This window comes from Lethenteron reissneri, chromosome 65 (genome assembly GCF_015708825.2).
Source record: "Lethenteron reissneri isolate LAM-NWPU_2019-01 chromosome 65, ASM1570882v1, whole genome shotgun sequence".
Classification (NCBI taxonomy): domain Eukaryota; kingdom Metazoa; phylum Chordata; class Hyperoartia; order Petromyzontiformes; family Petromyzontidae; genus Lethenteron; species Lethenteron reissneri.
This window is the reverse complement of record NC_083843.1, coordinates 11,321,771-11,340,057: the sequence shown is the minus strand read 5'-3', so window position 1 is coordinate 11,340,057 and position 18,287 is coordinate 11,321,771. Positions and strand designations below refer to the sequence as shown.

The following is an 18,287-nucleotide window of genomic DNA, read 5'->3' as shown; positions in this document are numbered from 1 at the left end:
ATGTATCGATCACTTATCCACCTTCCCACTCACCTACTCATCCACCCACCCACTCATCCACCGACTCACGAACCTACTCACCCACTAACTCAATCACTCACCCACCAACTCACCCACCCACCCACTAACCTACTCACTAACCCACTCATTAACTCAATCACTCACGCACTCACCAACCCACCCACCTACTCAGTCATTAACCCATCGACTCACCCATTCATTCACTTACCCACTCACTCACCAACCGACCCACTCACTAACCCACCCACCCAACTACTCTCTCACGAACCCACCCACCCACGCCCTCGCCCAACCACCCACCCACGCCTTTTTAACGTCACCTGTGGCGGACAGGTAAGCGAAGTGAAAGAGGGAACCAGATTTGTACCGCGTGATGTCACGAAACTGCGGAGAGAAAACACAACCCCAAGTTCGACAACGAAGTTGTTTGCCTGCGTGAGTTTCTTAACACTGTGCTGATGTTGTTGATGATGTTGTTCATGATGTTGCTCGTTTCCATATGGGTATTTTATGTCTATATAGGTCTCTGTCTCTATGGGTCTCTGTATCTGTATGGGTATCTACGTATGTAAATGGGCCTGTGTAACTATATGGGCTCTATGTATCTGTATGGGTTTCGCCGTCTCTATGTATCTATAGGGATTTTTGTGTCTATCGGGTTTTTGATCTCTATTTGGGTCTCTGTGTGTCTATGGTGAGTCTGTATGAGTCTCTGTGTATATACATGGGTCTCTATGTATTACATGGGTCTCTATGTATACACATGGGTCTCTATGTATTTATGTGGGTCTCTATGTATTTACGTGGGTCTCTATGCATTCGAAGTATGTCTGCTGCTATGAATGTCCACATCATGATGATGATGAACATCCACGTCTGCACGTTTGTTGAACTTATTTCGCAACTGCATGTAGGTAATGACGGTGGCTGCGTGCGGTTTGGGGAAAACCAACAAATTACACAACAAGCAGCAGCAGTTCTAAAGACATGCGTTGTCAATGTAGTGTAGCGTATAGTGGTGTAGTGTATAGTCTAGTGTAGAGTGTGTAGTTGTGGAGTGTATAAACGTGTAGTGTATAGTCCCGTGTATAGTGGTGTGGTGTATATAGTGGTGTAGTGTATAGCATATTAGTGTAGTGTTATAGTGTGTTAATAATACAGTTGTTTTTTTAGGTTATAGTGTATTGTGTATAGTAGTGTATAGTGTAGTGTAATCGCAACGTCTGTAGTGCATACTATAATGGTGGTGGTGTATTATATAGTCATAGTGTAGAGTGGTGGTGTTTCATAGCGAAGTGTATAATGTAGCATATAATATCATGGTTTATAGTGTAGTGTCTAATAGCATGGTGTATAGTGTAGTGTCTAATATCATGGTGTAAAGTGTAGTGTCTAATATCATGGTGTATAGTATAGTGTCTAATAGCATGGTGTATAGTGTAGTGTATAATAGCATGGTGTATAGTGTAGTGTCTAATAGCATGGTGTATAGTGTAGTGTCAAAGAGCATGGTGTATAGTGTAGTGTCTAATAGCATGGTGTATAGTGTAGTGTCTAATAGTGCAGTGTATAGTGGTCTATAGTGCGTAGTGTATGGCGTAGTGTATAGTGTAGTGTATAATAGCGTAGTGTATAGTGTAGTGTATAATAGCCTAGTGTATAGTGGTGTATAGTGCGTAGTGTATAGTGTAGTGTATAATAGTGTAGTGTATAGTGTAGTGTATAATAGCCTAGTGTATAGTGGTGTATAGTGCGTAGTGTATAGTGCGTAGTGTATAGTGTAGTGTATAGTGGTGTAGTGTATAATAGCGCAGTGTATAGTGGTGTATCATGCGTAGTGTATGGCGTAGTGTAAAAGCACGTGTACGTGACCAATGCCCAACTTCCTTTCGCCAGCAGCGCTAATCGGAGGCGGCTCCAACGTACGACAACAGAGCGGTGAATCACGCTCACTCGCTCGCTCGCACGCACACAGCTTGACAAGAGGCTACGAAGGGAAGGAAGTAGGAAGCCACCAGCCCACGAAAGAGGGCGAACTCCGTCCGGCACAGGGGCAGAGAGTTCGGCAAAAAGAAAGCCGCGAGTCCCCTGTGACCATGGTGCCGATGGCGGTGGTGGTGGCTGCGGTGGCGGTGGTGGTGGTTTCGGTGCCATCGGCTGCTACAGCAACTGTGTCGATGATGCAGGTGAGGGGTGGCTTTTCCCGTGTGTCGAGAGAATTCGCAGTGATGGGAAGAGTCATCCGGGCATCTAATTCAATTGCCCGACACTTCACTGGCGATTTAAACTAAAGACAAAACGTCTTCATCGTGGCCAGGTGGAAGGACCCACTGAGTTTCTGTTTGTGGCTCAATATTCACGAGCCACCTGGCCGTCACCAAATGATAGTCCAACCAAGTGGCGGATATCATCGTTTGCGTTGTGGAAATGTATAGCAGCAGACAGATACTCTCAACGCATAGAGACACATAGAGACCCACATAGATACATAGAGACCCATATAGATGCATGGAGACCAATACACATACACAGAGGCCCGTAGAGACACAGAGACCTGTGGAGATAAATAGAAACCCATAGAGATACATAAAGACCAACATAGACACACACAGACCCATATTGGAACAAAAACATTTTTATATTACCAGAGATGGCCCACTGAGCAGCGATGTAGCTTCTTTTTTAGCAGCGGTACCTGACCATCAAATGTAACAACAGCATTTTAACCAAATTGCTGATATCATCATCATTACGTGGATATGTACAGCAGCAGGCAAATACTCTGAACGCGTGGCGATGTCGATTCTAAATGTGGAGGTTAAAAACCGGAAAACCCGCAAAAAAATCCACGCGACCATCACTGGGAGAGAGAGACGCACAATACTCAAAATAATACAGCAGGCGTCAGGGTCGAGATAAAACCTACGTCCTTCTGTATACCATTACTGGTGGCGGCGTTAGCTCTGCCTCCCAGTGAAAGAGCGTTCCAGACGGCAGCAGAAGAAGCGGAGTGCAATCTGAAAGCGCCCGCGAGTAATTATGTGGTGACCACCGTCTTTGTTCTGATGGTTAGCCACTCACCCACCCACTCATCCACCCACCCACTCATCCACCACTCACTCACCCATCCACTCATCCACCCACCCACTCATCCACCCACCCACTCATCCACGCACCCACTCATCCAACCTCTTACTCACCCACCCACTCATCCACCCACCCACTCACCCACCCACTCATCCACCCACTCATCCACCCACTCATCCAACCTCTCGCCCACGCACCCACTCATCCAACCTCTTACTCACCCACTCACCCATCCACCCACCCACTCACCCATCCACCCACCCACCCATTCACCCATCCACCCACCCACTCACCCATCCACCCACCCACTCGCCCATCTACCCACCCACTCACCCATCCACCCACCCACTCACATACTCACCCACTCGCCCATCCACCCACCCACTCACCCATCCACTCACCCACCCACTCACCCACTCACCCATCCACCACCCACTCACCCATGCACTCACCCACCCACTCATCCACCCACCCACTCATCCACTCACTCATCCACCCACTCACCCACTCATCCACCCACCCACTCATCCAACCTCTCGCCAACTCATCCAACCTCTTACTCACCCACTCACCCATCCACCCACCTACTCACCCACCCACTCACCCACCCACCCACTCACCCACCTACCCAGCCACCCACCTACCCACCCGCCCACTCACCTACCCGCCCACTCACCCACCTACCCGACCACTTACCCATCCACTCACCCACCCACCCACTCATCCACGCCCCCACCCACTCACCCACCCACCCACCCACTCACCCACCCACCCACTCACCCACCCACCCACCCACTCACCCACCCACCCACTCACCCACCCACTCACCCACCCACCCACTCACTCACCCACTCGCCCACTCACTCACTCACCCACCCACTCACCAACCCACTCACCAACCCACAGACAAATAATCCAAAACAGTATTTGGCTGCTGCTATAAATGTCCACGTGATGATGACGACATCAGCCACGTGATTGAGCTGCCATCATTTGTGATGGCCAGGTCGCTTCTGATAAAGAGCTACATAGCTCAGCGGTGGGCCTTAAACCGGGTAAAGTCAAAGATAAAATAGAAAAACAGATATATATATCGAGGTCATACAGCTTACCGACATCTCTTGTATAATGCGCCCCCCGTCTATAGCCCACATTTCCAGTTATGCCATTCATCTTGTCGGGACATACTTCACACTCACTGAGCTCAACTATTTTTTTTTATGATATCATGCCAGGATACACCCAGTAGCCTAACGTCCGAAAAATTAACCCGTAAAAACAAAGTTTTTCACTATAAATCCTTTATATGCGTGTTCAATGGGCCAGAGTCCTCTCGTCCTCTGGCTTGAGATGGCTGCCACCTATGGGTCAGATGATTGCCTGCCACCATTAAGCAATTGGTAATTAAATATAATTTTCTTTTACCTAAAAAGTGTCAAATTTTGGAAAAAAATTTTCACGAAAAGAAATTGTCACGCACAACGAGTCTGTGTGCAAAATGTCAGCTCGATTGGATCACGGGAAGTGGGTAAAAAAACGACCGAAAGATTTGCACGGTTGTAAGCGCGCAAGCAAGCAAGCAAGTGAACTTAATATAAAGGATTTAAAACGTAGTTTTTGGTTTTGTTTGAGTTGTAAATTGCGCTTCTCTCTACCCGTTCACAGACAACCAAAGCCGGTGCGTGCCCTCATGGATTCTACCGGGCAGCAAGTGGTGACATTTGCTGTCAGCAGTGCGAAGCAGGTGAAGGAAATTGGCCCTACCTTTTTACTTAAAACTTTCGTGACTGCAGGAATTCAAATTCTTTGGTTCTTTCGGTGAAGTAACGTAGACAGAAAAACAATAACGAAAAAAAAGTGAATAAATACAATACAATCAAATCATGAAAGTGTTTTTATTTGTTATTTTTAATATCTATTTTTTTAATTCACTTTATTTTTGATTTTTCTATCTACGTGACTTTTCTGAAAAAAACACAAAGAATAGAAATTGGCCATCTCCTAGTAAAAAAAAACATTTTTTACAATCGATATATTTTAAAGTTCGCAGATAGTGGTGGTGTTCTTTTCTTAAAATAAGCTGGGGAAAACCATTCTATTGGCAGTGCAGCTATTGTAAAGATGCTTCTGTTTTGTGTGAGTGGGTGTACGCGTGTGTTGAACTTCTCTCGCACCACAGCACGTAGCTAACCACGCGAATCGGAGGTGGCAGGGCATGAACAACAAACCACAAACACAGAGGAATGCAGTTCTAAAGAAATGTCAATGTAGCATAGTAGTGTAGTGTATGATGGTGTAGTGTATAGTGGTGTCGTGTATAGTATAGTGTAATGTAGTGTAGTGTGTAGTAGTATAATGTATAGTGTGTTGTATGTGTATAGTAGTGTAACGTGGTGTAGTGTATAGTAGTGCAGTGTATAGTGTATTGGAGTAGTGTGTGGTATACAGTGTGTAGTGTATTGTATAGTGCAGTGTATAATGTAGTGTATCGTTGTTTGGTGTACAGTATTTAGTGTATAGTGTACTGTTTAGTAGTTTATTGAAGTGTTTAGCAGAGTGTACGTTGAATTTTTTTGTCAGCGTACGGAACCAACCACGCTAATTAGAGGTGCAGGGGAAGGATAAACTACAAACACATGATGGCAATTGCACAATCACGGTACAATTGGGGGCGCCATGTGGCTAGGAGATGTTAACAACCTCGCCTGGTATGGAGGAAGTAGTGGGTTCGATCCTGGACCCTGCGAGATGTTAATTACCTCGCATGGTGTGCAGGAGGTCGTGGGTTCCATCCCGGACCACGGAACATGGTAACTACCTCGCCTGGTATTCAGGAGGTTGTGGGTTCGATCCTGGACCCTGCCTCTTTCTCTCTCTCCCGTGGATTGTTCTCCAGGTCCTCCGGTTTTTCCCTCCACGTTTAGAATAAACATCACGCCGTTAGAGTATTTAGACTACTTTGCTGCTATGAATGTCCAGACGATGATGATATCAGCCAATTAGTTGAGCTGCTATCGTATGTGATGGCCAGGTACCTCTTCTGAAAAATATCTACGTAGCTCAGTGGAGCCTTACGCCTCAAAGGATAAAAAAAAATTGTTTAGCTGTCTACATTCTTTCGGAAAATGTGAATGAAAACAATCGTTTATGAACGTTTGTCCGTGTGTTCGCGTGTTTGTGTTTTGCTCCCAAAAGGGGAGTATTTAATATCGGACTGCACAGCTGAACAGGGACACTCCAGCTGTCAAGTCTGCGATGGTGGCTATTTTACGGAGTATCCAAACAGCTCACCAAAATGCTTTACGTGCACACCTTGTCAGCCCGGTGAGCGACTCATCCCGATTGTCTTGTGTGCTGAAGCATCATTGGCCTAACACCTGATAAACTACACTCTACACTACATTATACACTTCTATACGCTACACTATACACTACACTACACACTACACTACTAAACACTACACTATACACGACTATACACTACTACACACTACTAAACACTACACTACACATTACTATACACTACTACACTATACACTACACTACTATACACTAAGCCATACACTACACTATACACTAATGTATACTACACTACTATGTACTCCACTACTATACACTATCTTCTTGGTTCTTTCGGTAAAGTCACATAGAAGGGAAATAATACAATAATAAAAATAAAACATAATAAAATAAAAAATAAAATAATACTATACACTACTATACGCTACACTATACACTACACTACTATACACTATACTATACACTACTATACACTACACTATACTACTATACACTATACACTACACTATACACTACTATACACTACACTACTATACACTACACTATACACTACACTACTATACACTAACCTCTACACTACACTACTATACACTAATGTATACTACACTACTATGTACTCCACTACTATACACTACACTATACACTACTATACACTACACTACTATACACTACTATACACTACACTACTATACACTACACCATACACTACTCTATATTTTTTTTATCTCATCCACAGATGAGGAAGAGGAGCGGCAATGCAGCGCAACCACAGACAGACGGTGCAGATGCAAACCCGGCTATCATAAGCCTGTCGGCGATACTTTCTGCAGGAAAGAATCTGTTCCACCTGTGACATCAAGTACCACCGCACCCCCTGACTCAGGTGCACTTCGACGATCTCGTCACGAAGCGATATAAACCGTCATCATCGTCATCATATAAACCATCATCATCACGTAAACCATCATCCTATAAACCATCATCATCTTCATATAAAACATTATCATATAAACCAAGATCACATGAACCACCATCATCATATGAAACATCATCATCATATAAACCATCATCATATAAACCATCATCATCATATAAACAACCATCATCCTGATCATCATCCTCACAGCAGCAACAGCAGCTTTTAGGATGGCTGGCAAATGAAGATGTCCAACGCATCATCAGGCAGTGCTTTCAGATGTTATACACACTACACTATACACTCCTCTATACACTACACTACTATACCCTACTACACTCTACACTACTATACACTACACTACCATATAATACACTACACTCTACACTACTGTAGTTTTGTAAAGGATGGACTTAATAACTTTTTATGGCACACACTGTTTATTGTCTTATTACACAGTCCTTATCACACAAAGGGGTATATGGTCCCCTCACCCGTTACCCTGAGGAGATACAGCCTCCGGACCTTGTACAGCTCCACACTCACGCTTAGCTCCTATTCTGAGGACCAGCCTCCAGACCTGCTGTCTATCTAATCTCCCCGCTAGCCTAGCGTCCTCCGGCTTGGACCTAGGGGAGGCACACTGACCCGCCGCTGGCCCGGCGGGTCCCCGACCTCTGGTCGCTCAGGACCTTCGCCCTCACAAGGGCGGGAAGGCTGGGAGCCAGGGTCCTATCCAGGACCTATCTCCCCTGACCACTGGTTACTCTGAGCCCCAGCCCTGACAAGGGCTGGAAGGCTTGGTCCAGGGTCCTATTTATCTTCGGCCGACAAGGGTCTTCGTGTAGCAGAACTGGCCAAGAGCTCTCAGCGCTCTGGCTTTTATACCTGTTCGTGGCCGGGTTGTCCAATCCCCGGCCCCTTTGTGGAACCCTCCGATTGGTCCTTCCCAATCTGGCGTTTGGATCCTACCTCACCCCATTTGACCCTGACCGTTTGATTGAGCGGGAAAACCTTGTTTACGATCCGCTCTCTCAGTTTGCGAACAGCGAGTAGTTAACACCACTACATTACTATACACTATGCCCTACTTGACTATACTATACACTACACTCCGATACACTGATACAATACATTACACTACTATACACTACACTAAACACTACTATACACTACTATAGCAGCAGCCACACCTTAACAACTTTGTCACCTCCCCGCTCAACCAGTCTACATAACAAAGGCTCAGTCCTAGCAGCAGCCTCAGCCGCACCAACCTTATCATAATAAAAAAAACTCCTGTCCAGGGGCCTACCCTGGCTCCTCCTCCCTCAACCAGTATATATACAAGGTCGGGTCTCTTGGAATATCTCTTTACTTGATACAGCAATCGTGCTGTGACGGTTCCACCTGAAGACAGAAGCTTGTGTTGCCTCCGAAACGTCGTGATTTTTTATTTTACTTTTGTAATAAAAGGACTCGAACACTTCTTTCTGTCTTCGTGTCTTTATTCAGGTTCACGTCTTTACCCACACGGCACTCTGTTATAACTCCTGTATTTGTAGCCCCCGGCTATTCACTGCTATTATAGCTTCCTCACCCCTCTGACTCTCTGCTTCATCTACTGTAACCTCCTCCCTGCAGACTTGCTGCTACCCCTATGTGCAGACCCTCTGGCTGTCACTGTATGCAGACCCGCTGCCCACTCTCTCTGTGCAGCCCCGCTGCTGACTGCAGCCTCCTTGCTGCTTCGGGTCGGTCACCGCTGGCCAACGGTGCCGATCCTCGCTTCCCCCGTGTTCGTGGCGATCTCGCCACACCCCGCTTCGCCCTACGTGGCCTTCCTCTGTTCCTGGCTCCCAGTCACTCCCCCTGCTCTTCCGGTTCCCCTCCTTCTATACTCAACCCCTCTCCCCCCCCGTGACCTAACTCCTCCCCCCCTGACGGCACCTCAGAAGGGCCGTTTACAACCGCATTACATCACCCTCCCCCCTAAAGAAAATCCAGCCGACCTCGGCTGAATTGCAACCTGAAAAGCAATGCGGGTGTAAAGGGCCAACACGCAAAAAGACACGAAGCATTGAAGAACATTATAACAATAACACAACACAACACAATCTAACGAAACGTGAGGGATTTCGAGCGAGTACGGGTAGCCGGGCCGTCCCGGACGGTCGGCGGCCCACCCGCCGAGCGGGAACGTGGAAGGGTTTTAGGGGCGACGGGCGCAAGTTCTTCCGTCGCCATTGGAGGCCCGCCACTGTCCCGCTCGCGTCCAGAAACATCCCGTACTCGCGTCCGCGGAGGGATAGGAAGAGCTGCAGGTCCCGTGGGTTCTGCGGCTCCGGTCGGCGTCCCACAAGCGGAAGGTCCTCCTCCCTGCGCTGTCACGGCCGGCTTGTCTGTGAAGGGTACGACAGGCGCTCTCGCAAGGTCAGCAGACACAGGCAAGGGCGAGTCGGCAGCAACAGACCCCGGCAAGGCAACTTGGGGAGATGACGCATCCGGCCGTGGGGCAATGTATGGCTTCAACCGGGACGTGTGCACGAACCAACGCCGTGCACCAACCTGAACACGCGCCGACTGTGGGTTGGGAACCTCAATGAGGCGGACCGGACCCTGCCAAGGTCGATGTAATTTAGGAGATGTACCTGGCCGCACCTGTGGGCAATGAAGCCAGGCCAGGTCCCCCTTTTTCCAGGGACACTCCCCCTTTGAACGTCGGGCACACCGCTCATTCCTGGCCTGAGCCTTGGCAGTAGCCATGCGGCATTTTCCCTCGCCTCAGCGACACGCCGAACGTTGTCCTTAATATACTCAGGAAGAGGCTTAACAGGCCCCCTCGCACCGGTTCCCAACTGGTCATGAATCGGCGGCACGTTCTCACGGCCGTACATAAGGAAAAACGGCGAGTATCCAGTAGACGCGTGCGGCGTCATGCGATACGCCGAAAGCACCCCAGGGATATGCAAATCCCAATCAGATTGGTTTTCCCCGACTGTATGGCACAGCATGGCGGACAGAGTCCGATTCAACCGTTCCACCATACCATCCGTTTGCGGGTGGTAGGGGGACGTCCGTATCTTTTTAGTTCCAAGAGCCGCACACACCTCCCCCAACAATTTAGACGAAAAGTTACGTCCCTGATCCGTAAGGAGCCTCTCCGGAGCCCCTTTGTCCATTACATACCCAAATAGAAAGGCGTCCGTGATAGACGCCGCTGACTGGTCAGGCAAGGGCCAGGCCATCGGCCAGCGAGAGAGGTACTCCACCCCCACCAGTAAATACTTATTTCCTTTAGCTGATGGCGGAAAGGGTCCCAAAATATCTAACGCCACCAACTCATTAACCCGAGATACTTTAATCGATTGTATCGGCGGAACATATGGATGTTTAGGCGGCTTACGGCGGGCACAATCGGGACACGCGCGAACGTGACCGACGACATCCGTCGTCATGCCGTGCCAATAATAGTCTCGTTGCAGCGTCAATAGGGTTTTCTGCACCCCCAGGTGTAAAAGTGTGTCACAGTGCAAGGATCTAATCAACTCATAGCGCAATGACGCAGGCACAACGAGACGCCAGTGTTCCTGTATCCCTTCCCTCCACATCAGTAACCCATCTCGGAGAGCAGTTTCCGAATTACCACCCGCACCGACTTCCTTACCCGCCTTCTCCGTTCGTTTCCGTAACGACACCAAAGAATCGTCCAACATTTGCTCCCGAACCCACACAGACCTTGGAAGACGCAAAATCCCGTCAGCCGGTCCCCCTTCAACCGGTCCCGGTGTAAGCGGAGGTTCGAGAACATCCACTGCCCGCGCGACAGGCTGAGGGGGGGGCTGAGCCGGTCCACACCTATGCGTCCCCGACGCACACGCACAAGGGGATTGTTGCGGCAACCTGGACAGTGCGTCCGCGTTAGCGTGACGCACACCCTTCCGATGGTGAATTTGGAAGGAGAATTCTTGCAACGTGTCCAGCCATCTCGCCAATTGTCCGGATGGCTGGTCCATCTTAAGAGCGTACTGCAAGGCCGCATGGTCCGTTCGGACAATAAACGACCGACCGTACAGATACGGTCGAAATTGGCGGAGAAAATACACAATAGCCAAAAGTTCCCTGCGAGTAACGCAGTAACGAGTTTCCGCGGGAGACAAAACCCGACTCCCGTACGCCACCACACGCTCAACACCACCTTTTGACTGGGACAACACCGCCCCAATCCCGGTGTCACTCGCATCAGTATCCAGAATGAAGGGATGTTCAAAATCCGGATAATCCAACGTCGGCGCAGTAGCCAGTAGGTCGCGCAGGCTCCGAAACGCCGCCTCCTCCGGCGGTCCCCACACAAATTTGTGCCCCTTCCCAGTAAGGAGATGCAAAGGCCTGGCGATAGTAGCGAAATTCGGAACAAACCTCCGGTAATATGAGGCGAACCCCAAAAACCGACGCACATCACCCACCGTGGCGGGGGTTGCCCAATCCCGGACACACGCAGTTTTCTCTGGATCCGTGGCCACCCCGTCCGCACTAACAATATGTCCCAAGTATCGAACGGAACGTTGCAGTAGATGACATTTCTTAGGCTTGAATTTCAAATTAGCAGAACGCATTCTGGCAAAAACGGCCTCCAACCGCAATAAATGCTCATCAAATGTGCGGCTGAAGACAATAATATCATCTAAATAAATGAGACATGTCTCCCACTGCAACCCCGTCAATACCAACTCCATCAATCTCTGAAAGGTGGCAGGGGCTGCATTCAACCCCATCGGCAGACAGTTAAATTGGAACAACCCCTGCGGCGTACGGAACGCTGTCTTTTCCCGCGAGGGCTCGTCAAGGGGAAGCTGCCAGAAGCCCGAAGAGAGATCTAGCGTTGAAAAAAACTTAGCCCCTGACAAGGCGTCGAGAGAATCGTCCATACGCGGCAGGGGATACGCATCTGCCACCGACACTTTATTTAACTTCCGAAAATCCACACAAAATCGTAATTTACCATCTTTCTTTTTAACCAACACGACAGGCGCACCCCACGGGCTATTAGACGGAGATATAATATCCGCTTTCAACATGTCTTCCACTGCCCCTCGAACATGCTCACGCTCAGCCGGACTCATCCGACGCGAGTTCAAGCGGATAGGGGCCGCGTCCCCCGTTTCGATGTGATGAGAGAGCAGCGAGGTGCGTCCCAAGTCCAAATCGTCCGAGCTAAACACATCGGAATAGCTCGCTAATAATTTATGAATCGCACAACGCTGCTCAGCGGAAAGGGCCGAATTTTCCGCACATAATTCGGCGATCCAACGATCGTCCACCCCTCCGTCGTGTGAAACACCACCCACCAGCCCCCCGTCCGGAATGTCACTCTGAGCCGTAAACGCCGTAGTGGCGTGTGCCACAACGGTACCAGCCGGCACACACACGCTTTCAGAAGTCGCATTTAACACCTGCAAAAACGGGCGCTGATCCGGACGGACAATGGTTTGCGCCCCCACCAGTGCCAATCCGCCCGTAACAGCGGCGGACGGCGACAGCAAAATTCCACAAGCACTCTGCCGACCCGGAACCGGCTTCCGGTATCGTAGGGGAATGAGCGTCTGCGAGCCAGGTGGAATATCAACTGAAACTTCCGATAACGCCTGCACCTGGGCAACCGGAGCCGGTCGCCCCCAGGTGGACTGTAAAAACGCCAATTTGCGGCCCCCTGGCAGTTCAATGCAATTTTCATTGATTCTAATTAAAATGGGCATCTTAGCCAAAAAATCCGTGCCCAACAAGCAAGGAACCGCCAGGGACCTCGAAATTAACACAACGCCCGAGGCCGAGACCCCCCCGATAGAAATATTAGCGTCCACCTGTCCCACGATGCCCATACTACCCCCGTTCGCAGCGATGCAGGAAGCGTAAGCCGGCCTCACGGCCCCCGGTGGGATGTTCAAAAGATGGAATATGACATCCGAAATAATGGTCGCGGACGCCCCGGAATCCACCAAAATACGCACGTCCACCCCTTGGATCGACCCCGGTACAGTGGACGAACCTGTAGCGGCCGCGACAACCCGCCGAGCCAACTTACGCCACTGCGTTATCGAGCGACAAGGCGCAGATACTGGCCTCCCATATTTTAGAACATCCGCGTCGCACAACAACGGCGATGAGTGAGGTGTCAGGCCTTGCCGGGTGTCTGGTGCGCACCGACTTGCCTGTGCCGGAGGGTCTTTCTTTGGGACGTCCGCGATCGAGGCCTCCTGCTGGGGCGGCCCCGGAACCCGGGCCCAGCAGTCCCTGGCATAGTGGCCCCGACGGCCGCAGCGGAAACAGTCGACGTCGGGTCGGCGCGCAGCAGGCACCCCGTCCCGACGTGGCCGCGCCGGCGGCGGAGCCCGCGGCCCCGGCTCGCTTCGAGCCGGCCACGGAGTGGAGGCGGCCGACAGCTCCTTTGGGCCGGTCGCATCCGGCACGTACACGGCCTTTGTAGGGTCCCACCCTACGGCCCCCCCATCGACGACAGGACCGCCCGTCCACGCCGTGACTTGTTTCCAGCGGCGGAGATTGAACTGGGCGTCCAAACACTTGGCCGCGGTCCGGGACGTGAGTTTCTCGTGACCGCACGCCGGCATAGGAATGCCCAGATCCCGGGATAACTCTAACATCTTCCCCAAGATGAGAGGTTCCAGCAGGTCAGGCTCCGTCTCCGGGTAAGCGGCCATCGCGAGTTCCAGCACGGCGCCCCTGTACGCTACAGGCGACTCCTCCGGTGCGCGTTGCCGCTGCACGAAGCGGCGATGGGCGTCATCCGGTGGCTCGTACGCGTCCGCCATTTCGTCGAACACTCCACGCAATGTTTTCTTCTTCGCAGCTTTTATAGAGCGAAAAAAACGAACAGACTCATCGTCAAGGAGAGTCGGAAGCACCTCCAGCGCCTCGGCGTCCGTCCACCTTGCCGTTCGTACCGCCGCCAAAAATCGACAAGCGAACGCACTCCAATCGCCCCCGATGGAGAACTCCTTAACAGTTGTAAGGTGACGACTGCGGCTCCTTGGCCTGCTTCCGTCCGTCACCGACTCTTCCGGCGGCAAGTTCAGCAAGGCGTCGCAACGCGGTGTCTCCAAGATGGCGGACGATCCTCGTGGCGGCCCCAAAATGGCGGCTTCCCGCCTTCCGTGGTGCGCCACGCCCAAGATGGCGTCTTCACGCCGCGTGGTCGATGGCGGCGCCATCGAAGACGACCCGGGCTCCTGCCGATCACCACCATCACCTACCAACGCCGCCCTTGGCGTGACAAGGTCACACAACTCCGTGATGACGGTTTTTAGGGTCGCCAGTTGCTCCGCCATCCGGGTCCATCTTAAATCTTCGTCCTTCAACGCAGATGGGTCGGACGCAGCGGCAACCTCCTCCACACCCGGGCCCTCACGGATCTCTCCCTCCGCCGAAGTGAAGCCGACCTCAGGAGGAAGATCGTCGTCGTCCGATGATGAAGCCGACGCCGGAGATGGGATATTCTTCTTCCTCAGTTGTTTCGCCATGCCGTTTCACTTCTGACTCCAGTGTAATAAAAGGACTCGAACACTTCTTTCTGTCTTCGTGTCTTTATTCAGGTTCACGTCTTTACCCACACGGCACTCTGTTATAACTCCTGTATTTGTAGCCCCCGGCTATTCACTGCTATTATAGCTTCCTCACCCCTCTGACTCTCTGCTTCATCTACTGTAACCTCCTCCCTGCAGACTTGCTGCTACCCCTATGTGCAGACCCTCTGGCTGTCACTGTATGCAGACCCGCTGCCCACTCTCTCTGTGCAGCCCCGCTGCTGACTGCAGCCTCCTTGCTGCTTCGGGTCGGTCACCGCTGGCCAACGGTGCCGATCCTCGCTTCCCCCGTGTTCGTGGCGATCTCGCCACACCCCGCTTCGCCCTACGTGGCCTTCCTCTGTTCCTGGCTCCCAGTCACTCCCCCTGCTCTTCCGGTTCCCCTCCTTCTATACTCAACCCCTCTCCCCCCCCCCGTGACCTAACTCCTCCCCCCCTGACGGCACCTCAGAAGGGCCGTTTACAACCGCATTACACTTTTATTAATTTTAATTTTATTTTTTACTTACGTGACTTTACCGAAAAAACCTAAGAGTACTACTATACACGACTATACACTATACTACTATACACCGCTCAACTATACACAACATAACTATACACTACACTACAATACATTATTCTACACACTACACTATACACTACTCTACACTACACTATACACTACTATACACTACACTGTATACAGTCTGGAACGCCTCTTCCTCTTCCTGGTTGTATATAAGCTTAGTTTTGAGCAGCTACATCTATTCTCTATAACTGACAGACGTAACTCCGACACTTAGCATTGTCTCTGTACTGTTCACGTTTTGGCACTGGTCTCTGGTCTACTAACGCGCTTCTGGTGCAGAGACAAGACCATGTAGAAGGTTGTCTCTGGTGTTGGTCAATCAGTTTCAAATACAATGCATCTCATTGTTATTATTATTATCATAAGAGCGTATTTGCATGTTTTGCCACAAGATTTTGTGGTTAATGGAGACTTTATGCCTCGCTAAATATATCAATTTGGTAGTTTAAACACCTTAACACCACCTCCTGTTTTACTATTGTCAGATAAGGGTAACAACCTATTCTTATTTTTCATTAGAATGAAGGTTTAATCTTTAACATTGTAATTATAATAAATAATTAATGGCGTGCCTTTTAGACGCTTATAATTTGGCGTGCCTGACAAAGCGTCAACTTCGGCTCATCGAGGAGTTTTCGATCGGATAGCAGAGACGAGTTGAGTTTAGTGGCGCAAAGACAAAGATCCCCCGTGTAGCCTTAACAGACTGTAGGGGCAAGTGCTGCTATTAGCGAGTAGCAGCAGCACCTATGAAGGCTGGCATGGCACACAAAGGGGTGGGTGGCTAACACCATGCCTGGCCGCCTTTGTCTTCCCAGTGGTGAAGTTTACACATCACACCAGGTATTTATTTGAGGCTGCGTCGACCTAGGAGAGGCCCAGATAATCGCTATCACTACTGTTGGTGGCCTTGAGCGGGAATCGAACTCGGCTCGCCGGGTTTGTAGCCCGGCGCACTAACCACTTCACCACCGCTCCCATCACAGTACACATAGAGAAAAAGAGATAGACACACATACAGACACATACAAAGACAAACGCATAGAGACACACAAACATAGACAAAGACAGACACATAGAGACACATAGACAAAAACACACACACAGATACAGATAGACGCATAGAGACACACAGATACACAGATACAGACAGAAGTGTTTAGGCGAGTGTATGTTGATTTTTTTGGCACCGTACGGAGCCAACCACGCTAATTGGAGACACACAGACAAAGAAAAACACATAGAGACACACAGTCACACACACAGATCCAGACAGACACATAGAGACACACAGACACACAGATAAAGACAGACACACGCACAGGCACACACCAATACCAATACCCGCCATTCGCCACGAAGTGGTGTTGACGTCATCATGGCGCCTGTGCCAGGCCAGGCCCACTTTAAGTCCACGTGAAGGCTCACTGACAGGAGGTCGCGGGACAGACCCAGCAGGTGCCATGGGTTGGCTGACTGAGATGACTTGCAGATGCACCATCTGTACCCCCTACTGTGCCAAGTTGCTGCATTTTAGCCGGCCGGCGCTCCGCTTGTTGTTGTGAGCGTCGCTGCTCTGCCTTTATTTGGAAGGCAACTGCCTGCAACTGCCCGTGAGCCTCCTCCACAGAGACCGATCTTGACAAGTCTGGTATCAGTCACGGCAAGTCCACTCAGCTCCACGTCCTCCTGTACCACATCACTCCATCTCTTCTCTAGCCCATGCCGCGCCCGGTTAGTCCCCTCTATCCGGCCGAACAAAAGCTGTTTGGGCATGCAGTGGCTGAGCATGCGGGTTATATGACCCAGCCAACGCAGCCTTGCCTGCCGGAGGAGCTCACTGATGGGAATTTGTCCAGATCTTTCGAGGTTTTGTGAGCTCCTCACACAATCCAGCCTGGTTAAACCCAAGATAGATCGCAGGCAGGTCAGCCTAAATGTTTCTAACCTGTGCAGATGTTCCATTAGAGGGGTCCACGTTTAACAAGCATAGAGAAGGGAGGGCATGACTGTGGCCGAGAAGACCTGAAGCTTCATGCGCAGTGACAGACCAGGTAGCTTCCACACAGCATTGCACAGCCGATAAAAAGATAATGCCGCCCGACTGATTCAGAGTGAGACCTCTGCTGTGCAAACAGCAGCTGGTCATAAGCACACTGCTCAGACATGGGAAACTCTCCACTCTTTCCACAACTGCTCCATCACACAAAATACTCATACTTAGTTTTGGTGGGGCTGATGGTAAGACCCCACCTCTTAGTGGGACACTTCAGGTTCAGCAGCAGCGCCTCCAACTCCTCCTCTGAGTGAGCAGCAATTACCAGATCATCAACATACATAGACAAATACACAGACATACACACAGACACATACAGACAAACACACAGAGACACAGAGAGACAGTAACACACACAGACACACACACAACCCTGCGTGCTTCTCTTTTCAAACAGGAGGCAATAGAGCGGGCATTGCGGTGCCGGTGGTTCTGCTGCTTCTGATTGTCGCTGCTGCTGCTGCTGTGTTCATTTACAAGAAGAAACGGGGGAAATTTCCATGGGGTAACGTAGCACGCATTTTTACTTTTCGCATTGCACCTGGAAACTAGAATCTTTATTTCTGCACACACTGGAGGAGGAGATAATCCCAAGATCCGTGAAGCTCTTCATTGGCTCCTGTGCAGTTTGTCCACGGCGTCAGACAGTTGAAAATCAGAATATTTATTTTAATTCTGGAAGAGCAAATCCCAAGAGCCTTAAAGCTCTTTATTCACTCATGGTCCAGTAAGGGGGCATGA

At 50.1% G+C, this 18,287-nt stretch overlaps 1 protein-coding gene across 4 annotated transcripts in view; it reads left to right on the top strand.

Annotated features, from left to right (window-relative positions):
* Positions 1–338: 338 nt before the first annotated feature.
* Positions 339–18,287, top strand: part of LOC133359535 (uncharacterized) — a 68,556-nt gene continuing 50,607 nt past the window's right edge. For 3 of the 4 annotated variants that reach the window (XM_061577966.1, XM_061577967.1, XM_061577964.1), the window contains exons 1-6: positions 339–456; positions 1,921–2,207; positions 4,774–4,852; positions 6,304–6,432; positions 7,145–7,291; positions 17,944–18,051. In XM_061577966.1, coding sequence (XP_061433950.1) covers positions 2,118–2,207; positions 4,774–4,852; positions 6,304–6,432; positions 7,145–7,291; positions 17,944–18,051 — 553 coding nt within the window. In that variant the 5' untranslated portion in view covers positions 339–456; positions 1,921–2,117. Of the gene's footprint in view, positions 457–1,917; positions 2,208–4,773; positions 4,853–6,303; positions 6,433–7,144; positions 7,292–17,943; positions 18,052–18,287 lie in introns of all 4 variants that reach the window. The other variant, XM_061577965.1, reaches the window with a different exon arrangement.